This window comes from Tribolium castaneum, chromosome 4, assembly GCF_031307605.1.
Source record: "Tribolium castaneum strain GA2 chromosome 4, icTriCast1.1, whole genome shotgun sequence".
Classification (NCBI taxonomy): domain Eukaryota; kingdom Metazoa; phylum Arthropoda; class Insecta; order Coleoptera; family Tenebrionidae; genus Tribolium; species Tribolium castaneum.
In genome coordinates, this window is record NC_087397.1 from 21,352,842 (window position 1) to 21,362,238 (window position 9,397).

At 29.0% G+C, this 9,397-nt stretch overlaps 1 protein-coding gene across 1 annotated transcript; it reads left to right on the forward strand.

Moving 5' to 3' along the window:
- Positions 1-4,308: 4,308 nt before the first annotated feature.
- Positions 4,309-6,416, forward strand: LOC107398244 (uncharacterized). Its single transcript, XM_064356299.1, has 5 exons — positions 4,309-5,052; positions 5,105-5,204; positions 5,251-5,361; positions 5,417-5,569; positions 5,621-6,416. Exons 1-5 carry the CDS (start codon positions 4,646-4,648, stop codon positions 5,699-5,701), a joined length of 852 nt encoding a protein of 283 aa, XP_064212369.1. The 5' UTR covers positions 4,309-4,645; the 3' UTR covers positions 5,702-6,416.
- Positions 6,417-9,397: the final 2,981 nt, after the last annotated feature.

Sequence of the window (9,397 nt, forward strand, 5' to 3'; positions counted from 1 at the left end):
TAATGATTTTAAAGTAGTTATATTTTTTTGACTTGGACTGGAGCTTCCTGGTATTATTGGAATCTTGGCAACATTAAAGTGCTTTTAATGTTTCTAACAAATTGTACCAAAAATATTTTTTGGCTGGGATTTGTATAGGTTATGGAATGTTTGTTGCGGTATGAACGATTTAGTTTGTGCTAATTTACTATAAGTTTTATTTTAGGTCATGCGTGCATTAGTCTCATATGCTCTAGTTTTGTACAATCTTCGGAAATAATGATTTGATTGAAACGAACGTGAAATATTGACCAATTAGCTTTAAATTTTTTCTTAAATACTTAATTTTCCCTGTAATTACCGTATTACCTATTTTAATTTGGAAACGATGAATGAAAGTGTTTGTTTTTTACAATTTTTTAGTCTAGTTATTGTAAGAATTATTAAGTTTTTTAGGTTACACAAAGTAATTCCTAGATTTGATAACAACTGGGACCTAACTTTAGTTTTATATTTTATCTATTTATACTGCAGTCGTGTTTCTTTCTTTTACAGGGTGTCATAGAGAGTTCGTAAAATCAACTATTAACCATGGATACAAAATTCCTGCATTATTATTTTCTGGTATATAGGGTGCTCGTACAATGTAAACATATGTTAATAATAATAATAATAATAATAATAATAATAATAATAATAATAATAATTAGAGTAGTATAATAATTAGGTAGAGTACCACCTTAACAAATTAGAAAAGGAATTTTAAAAATGTTATTTCATACGATGAAATTTTATTTGAACTTAAATGATTTTGTTAAACCGTTTTTTATTATCCATTTAACAGCGGTTAGTTAACATGGATTTTAACCCTGCGTTGAAATAGCATGTTTGGTTTTTATTATCGTTTTGTGGGTAGGTATTAGATCATAAGAAATTCCACTCTACCTGAACATACTTTCTTTTTTTATATGAAATTAATGTTTTGTTGCACGCAAATAAACCAATGTTCATTAAAAAAACAACAATTTTGTTATTAATTTTGCACAACTCTTATTACCTTTCCTCAAGGGACAATAATAATACTAGTTTGCAACATTTTTTTTACCAGTAGATAAAACCAATGTGTATCGGTAGAATAATTATTAACCCAATGTCTGATTCTGAAATAAAAAAAAATTGGACCTCAAGTTTTTTAAATACTCATAATACAGAAATAACATCAAAAATTCTTCTTCATTTGTACAACCAGTGTCAGTGTATCATTATGTAGACTAATAGGAAACGAATAACATATTTTTATCCCAATAACGTTAATAACTCTCTTCATAAAACTTTAAATCTTGATTGAAACATTCACCATGTTCATCACTTAAGCTTCTTAATTTTTCTTAAGACAATTTTACCACAAATAAAACAAAAGTTGTTTAGGCTAATCCACACTCACTTGACGATATTTTACAGCAAATAAAAAGTTTAACAATATTTTTTTCGCAGAAACAACGAATGTCAAACTAGACACCAAAAACAAATTTTCAATACTTTTAGTGAATATAATGGAAAAACTAGACCTTATAGACAAATGTGACATAGCAGTGAGTAAGCAGAAAGCAAAGTTAGTATAAATTATTTCTTAGTAAAAGAAACAATTTTTTTGTAAACTAGTGTAATTAGACTCCCGACTAGTGTCTGCTGTTGTTTCAAAATTTCTTCTTTAAAGCTTATTGTTAATGACAAGACCTGCTTTTGCACATTTAGATAGACCACATTAAAGTCTACATTTATTCCATTCCTATGATTTAAATAATCGTCTTTGTGTAAAAACTGTATTAGTTTAACGACTTTCATTTCTACTTACGTGGAAGTATTATAGAAAGTAAACAACTTTGAAACAACGACTTATCGACTGAAACATTATAGTTATAGAAAATGTATTTTGTTTTTCATTATTTCAGTGGTTTTAGAAGAGCAGCAAGGGTTAGTTACAGCGATATCTGTAAAAATTTCTGCAGTTATAAACAGCGTGCTCAAAAACTGGCGCACCAACTCAATGGTGTGTGGTAGAGAAGTGGTTACATATAATGGTAAAAATAGTAAAAAAATTCTTTGTATTAAAGTTATTGATAAATAACTAATTTTAGGCAAATGATATGTGGCAACGTTGTCTAATAGTCGTGATCGCAACAGAATTTGATCAACAATAAAAATAAATTATTTTTGAAACGGTTTCCTAGGAAATAATTCCCAGTGTTGGCACATCTACACATTGTGATTTTTTTGATGAATTTTAATTTTTTTAAATTAAAAAAACTGCTAAAATGTGATAGTAAATTTAAAAATAATTATTCATCGTTTTGTTACGGAACGATTACCTGGTATGAAACATAAAAACATAAAAAAATTATGAAAACTAAAGAAGTTAACACAATAAGTTTGTAGCTCCATATTTTTTAAAATATGACTTTAGGAATTTTTTCAACATTTTTCCCGTAATCTGCACTTGCTTCTCAATAACGTACCACTGAGTTGGTGCGCCAGTTTTTGAGCACCTTGTATAACAATTTTGGAAATCCAAGTGCAGTAAAGTATTATTGATACTTTGATTGATCATCTTCGGGAGAGAATACTAGTCTTTCCTCTCATGGTATATAAGTATAGCTATTACCGACATAAACATGAAACATGGTAAAAATAGTTCAAAACGAAATATTGTTGCATTCGTAATTTTAGACCACTGTACCAGTATTTGTCGTCGTATATAATGCAACAATTTTTTCTAAAACAGGACTCCAAATTGATTAGTCATTAAAATTAATATATTGGAATTTATTAATTTAATTGAGTAAGCTACATTTATTTATTCTTTATTTATTTGTCCAAGGAATTACCTTACATATTAAGTCTTTACATCCTGTTAAAAATAAATAGCAGTAATAAACAAATAAAAAATACATGAATAGTTTTCAACGATTTTGTTGCAACAATAAAAGTACTGCGACTGTTGTTTGATACTTGAAGTATAGCCATTTAGAATTTGTGTAATTAGCTAACTATATTTTATTCTGTATAGGTAAACAATTAATGGCCTTAGATGAGCATTTACGGTTTTCAGACATTAACGACTCCTTATTAATACTTTATTTCAAGAACAACGGTATTCGTAATGATTTTTCAGTATTAGTGAAATTGTGGACAAGCATTTGACAATTCACAGCATGGCTGGCTTTAAGGGTGAGTCCTATACTGCCGTGCTAAGCAAGAACGTCGTAACTGACTTTTTTGTCAAATTTGAGACAACACAAAATTTGAGATCAATAGTGCAATAACTTTGATTCTAAATGTAAATAAAATTGACGTATGTGGGGTTTGTGCAATATTACTTAGCAAGAAAGTCGTAACTATAAAATGTATATGAAACCCACTCATTAATGAATCAAAAATTGTATATTTTCTAAAATTAATCAAAAACATTAGGTACCACCAAGTTTGGTTGATTACCAAGTCGAATTACAATTAAAAAAACAAAAAAAAGTGTATGACTTTGACGATTTTGTCAATTCGGTTGGAAGGACGGGTACAAGAACTAAAATTAAACAAATGAAAATTGAAAACTTTTTCAAATGGCAAGACTACAGTTCACAGTACAAATTGACCAAAATTATTAATCGACCTTACCTAAGCGACATGGTTAACGTGGAAAAACGAGGAAAAAAACATGAAATATAGATGCAGTTTTGATAGTGACTTTATAGAGTTAAATTTCCTAACATCAATAACATCATATTCAAAAAACCCACTCAAAAACACACAACAAATGGCATAGATACAGAAAGAAAACAGGAACTCTTAAAAAAAATTTAAAATATTCTACCAGAAAACCGATTGATTTTTTGGCAAAATTTGCTTTTATTTCAAAAGTATCGTACGCTAGGTGTAATTTCTTGGGTACATTTTTCTATAAATTTCCTGTTGTTACGTATTATTTCATTTGTTTAAAGCCGTTAATAAATATTTTTGTAGTTACGACTTTTTTACTTAGTTACTTTTACTTAATTAAAAAAATAAATAAAAAAATTAAACGTCGTATGTGGAATAACAGTGATTTGGCAAAATAATGGATACAATTGCATACATTTTTCCTTTTTACAAATAAATTGTTAGGTTGACTTCAATATTCCATGTTACTAGCATTTAAAATAACAGTGCACTCTGAAAATGTAGAAAACAAGACATAACTCAAGTTTCATATAAAATCAGTTACGACGTTCTTGCTTAGCACGGCAGTATAACTGAGTTGAAACCAAATTAATAATTCATCACGTTTCAGATCCTTTTATCGTTATAAGAACAATATTTCTAGACATCAACAATTATAAAATAGTAAAATTTTGCTACGTTTCCCTCACTGTGTTTTATTCACTAGTTCATTGTCTACAATTTTATTACATAATCAAGAATTTTAACTTAAATCTTATAATCAGATACGGATTTATAACGTCACTTTTATCATATGTGAGCCAAATCATTTTGGTTTAGTCGGTGTGACGAGTTTTTTAAGGTACTGGCCGCAGGAATCCTTTCTTTGGTTGTGGAGAAAAGGATTCGAAAAACGCAAATATTTTTCGACGAAATCGGTTGGTCTTTAAATATTGTAGGCAAAGATGCTGAAATGAAGCTCGAGAAAAAATGCAAACTGATAAATATCAGTATATACGCCATTATGCTCTTTTTAGTAATCACTCTGCTTGTTAACTTGCCCTTTGTTGGGAGCCAGCGAGACCTGTTTCTTAGTATTCAAGTTTTTGAGGAGTATTTTGGCAAGTGGTCGGAGATTTTGGATCGGTTGTATTTCACATTGGCGCCGTTTTTGAGTTATCACGGCGCCAGATTGTCTTTTACTTGCATTTACGCGATTCTGCAAGTGCAAGTTCAATTCTCCCTCATTGGAGAATATTTGTTTGAGACATATCAGGTGGATGATTCGAAAAGTTGGAAGTATTTGCAAGACACTCGGTATCAGCACGATATTGGAGAATCCTTGCGTCTGTGTGTTGAACACCACGTTGCTTTGAAAAAGTTTCAAGTTGATTAAACTAACGAAACAATAATTCTACACAATCATTTGTAGATCGATCAAAATGATGGTTGATGTTGCACTTACATGCCTGCCATTCCTAGTACTGCTAGGTCTAAGCACTTTGATTAGTTGTCTCGCGTTCATCATGAATGTAAGTTTATTACAAACACTTGCAACATCTGGTGAAAATGTTGTAGTTTTGGGACACCATGGACAATATTTTAAAACTACGAATATTTATGTGGGCTGCATGGATTGTTCTCATCACTATAATGTTTTGCAGGAGTGGCCAACAACTCATCGATGCGGTTTGTAAAAGGAGCAGTAGTTTAATTTTTTTTTAATAGTTTTGTTTTATTTTAGACGAGCGATATTTTTTTTACTTTGGGTGGAGCTCCTTGGTACTACTGGAATTTAGATAACATTAAAATTCTTCTCACATTTATGGCAAATAGCACTAAAAATGATAGTATTTCTCTGGCTGGGATTTGTCTAGATTACCCATTGTTTGTTTCGGTGTTACATTCTACTGACAAGTGATTTTTTTTATCATTGTTTTTATTTCAGGTCGCAAACACCACCGTCTCATATGCTCTCGTTCTGTACAATCTTCGCGAAAGTAGTCTTGATTCAAGCAACAAAAAGTAACACTTTCAGCTACAGTTTTACGCACTGACGGAATATTATTAGTATTATTAATTTATTACACATAACAGGCACTTAAAAGGTAGTCATTTTACAAATGAGTTATGATTGGCCAGGGCAGTACATTCACAGTAAAAAATTTTGGGTTGGTAACTTTGGATACTATTCGGAAATAAAATTAACTAGACGCCCTCTGGTGATGACTTTTGAACTATGTCGAAAACAGTAAGGAAATTTTGGTAATTCCACATTCAATTGACATTTAATGAATTGTTTAACAATTTTGCGTGTATAGTGTTAATTGCTTACATTAGAGAGAATCACTTTAAAAATACGTGGTGGTAAATACTAGCGTTCACTTTAGTTCTGCGGTTTTTCGTGGTATAAAGTGTTTATTGTTGGAATTTGAAAGTGGATTAAAAGTGAAAAAGATTTGAATTTTCATTACAAAGTGTTATCAAACAGTTGTCTAATTAAAGACTATAAGTAATGGATCACAGCGAACATAAAGTTGGGCTCAAGAAACCAATAAATTAGTGAAGTTTGTGAATTTTAGGTTAGAATTTTTCCACTGATAAGATCATGAAATACTTCGATAAATCAACAAAACTACAATTAAGATTAACAACTGCTAATACACTTAAACGTAAATTATGCCAAAAGGTAGGCTTTTCAATGTCTTTGTAATAATTTTCCAATAAAGAAAGTGAACCAAACAGTCATTCGTTATTCGTGTTTTCCTCGTCATCTCTAATTTGTCAACATTCGTTTCTTCCACCAAAGATACAATAGTCATTCTGCATAGGCAATGTAATAATTGTGAAGCCTCAAAATTCGTACAACGCTCAAAATATCCGAATAAACATTTTCCCGCCCTTTTTGGTTACTGTTTTCGACCTAGCTCAGTGGCGCCCCCAACGGTATCTTTACTTCCGAATACACTGTACCATATACAGCGTGCTCAAAAACTAGCGCACCAACTCAATTGTGTGAGGTAGAGAAATGGTTACATATAAAGGTAAAAATAGTAAAAAAATTCTTTATATTAAAGTTATTGATAAATAACGGATTTTAGATAAATGATATGTGGCAACGTTGTCTAACAGTCATGATCGCAATAGAATTTGAGCAACAATAAAAATAAATTATTTTTGAAACGGTTTCCTAGGAAATAATTCCCAGTGTTGGCACATCTACACATTGTGATTTTTTTGATGAATTTTAATTTTTTTAAATTAAAAAAACTGCTAAAATCTGATAGAAAATTTAAAAATAATTATTCATCGTTTTGTTACGGAACGATTACCTTGTATGAAACATAAAAACATAAAAAAATAATGAAAACTAAAGAAGTTAACACAATAAGTTTGTAGTACTAGATTTTTTAAAATATTACTTTACGAATTTTTTCAACATTTTTCCCGTAATCTGCACTTGCTTCTCAATAACGTACCACTGAGTTGGTGCGCGAGTTTTTGAGCAGCCTGTATTCTTTTGGCCTAACTTTAAATATTTGAATGCAAAACTGTTTCGCACTCTTAATATACAAAGTGTCCTTAGAAATATCAAATAAAAATAAAGAAAGTCAATAGGTATTAATCCCTTGCATCAACTTAAAATTGTTTTCAAGTACAGTCAAACAATGTGAAAATGACGCGACAGTAAACCAGCCTCTGCTGAGGAGACCGACTCTTCTAACCGTAACTAGGCAGGGTCATAAATTATCGAATCGCAAGCTAAACGTAGTCTCAAGATAAATTTCTTTAGGAGTCGGTTTACAGAAAGCAAAATTATAATTTAATTTAGAAAAAAGAATTCGAATTAAGTTGCCATTTATTTTGCAAACATGAAGTTAAATAGCAATGTTAATTTTTTTATAGAAAAATTTAATAAACCATTTATTTTTAAATGTTTTTTCAAAATAACATTAATTAATACAATTTTTTTACGAAATTCGCTTTCGCTATTTTAAACTTAATTTTTATGTAAAACAACAAATGAATGTAACTATTGTTAATTTGCGAAAATTCAACAATATTATTTAACTTGACGTTTGTCAATACAAAATAAATGGCAACTTAATTCGAATTAGTTTAATTAAATTAAATAACTATAAATTATATAGTTATATAATTATTATAACTTATATAATTATTATATAATATATAATAATTATATATAATATATATATTTATATAATTATAAAAAATTATATAAATAACTACAAATATTATTTATCTATTTTTTGTAAACTTTAAAATCGAAGCTAAATTAATGCTTGGTAATTCTGTAATTTTTATTTACGAGAGCTTGAAATAAAACACCTAAAGTATTCTTGTAGTTTATTTTTTTTTTTTAACTTCGATATACTTTGAAAGCGAAGGTAAACTGGTCGTAAAAAAAGTGTGTCGAAATCAAGGAATAAGACATTTATTCTTCCGGAGAATGACTGCATCTACAATAAATTCAAAGAAGAAACATTTTAATCTACATATCTTATTGTTCATTAGTGTACAAAATGCTTCCAAAATGTCACGTAAAATTCTTTTAGACTTAATAATTCTATAATTTTTGTATAAAATTTAAACTTAATTTTTATGTAAAACAACAAATGAATGTAACTATTGTTAATTTGCGAAAATTCAACAATATTATTTAACTTGACGTTTGTCAATACAAAATAAATGGCAACTTAATTCGAATTAGTTTAATTAAATTAAATTTTAATTTTGCTTTCTGTAAACCAACTCTTAAGAGAATTTATCTTGAAACTGCGTTTACGCCTTTACGACCCTACCTGGTTGTGGTTAGAAGGGTCGGCCTCCTCAGCAGGAGCTTGTTTATTGCCGCGTCATTTTCACTTTGTTCGACTGTACCTACCTATAGGTGCAGGGTGTTTCAGAAACATCCTATATTTTATTGAATTTTTGGACATAGTTTGTAATAATGAATTTACTTTTATTGGTCGATTCTGTTTAGTTTTTGAAATAATTTAATTTCAAACTTAAATCTGTACTAATTGTCTAGCGCATTGCATTGTTTGTGAAACGTTGGTAACTTATAAAAAATAATGAAACACCATATATGTATTTTGTTTTTGCTTAACAAAGATTATTAAAAATCATGAATTATTATAAAACATGAATAGTGCCCTAAAGCGTTGAAGAGACACTAAAGATTTTTTAAAAAACAATTTGTCTTTTTGATGCAAACATAAAAAATAAAGAGTGTTCTGTTTAAAAAATTTAAATTATTCAACTTTTAAAAAACTTTATTATTTGTTCAACTTCTCGACTGCAACTTAAAAAAAATGTTTTCACTCATTCCTTCGTTTAAATTGTTTGAATTTAATTTTTTTCGTGGTCTTGGTTCTTGGTGTAATGAATTTTACAAAGAGGTTTGTTTTTGTCAACAAAATCAAATATCGACAAATAAACAAATAAATAGCTTAAAACACCAGGAATTTAATACATTCAAAAATGCACTAAAATTTTAAATATAGAGCGTTGCATTAAAAAAAAGATAAGTTCGTATTGGAGTTTATTTCCGAATTGCCCGAACTGTAAAAAATACTAAAGTAAATATGTATTATTTATTGTGAGTTGTAACCAAATAAAATTTTTGTCACAACTATTAGCTTTCTTTTCTGTTAAATTAAAAATTAAACTATTGTATAGATGTTATAGATATTATGATATT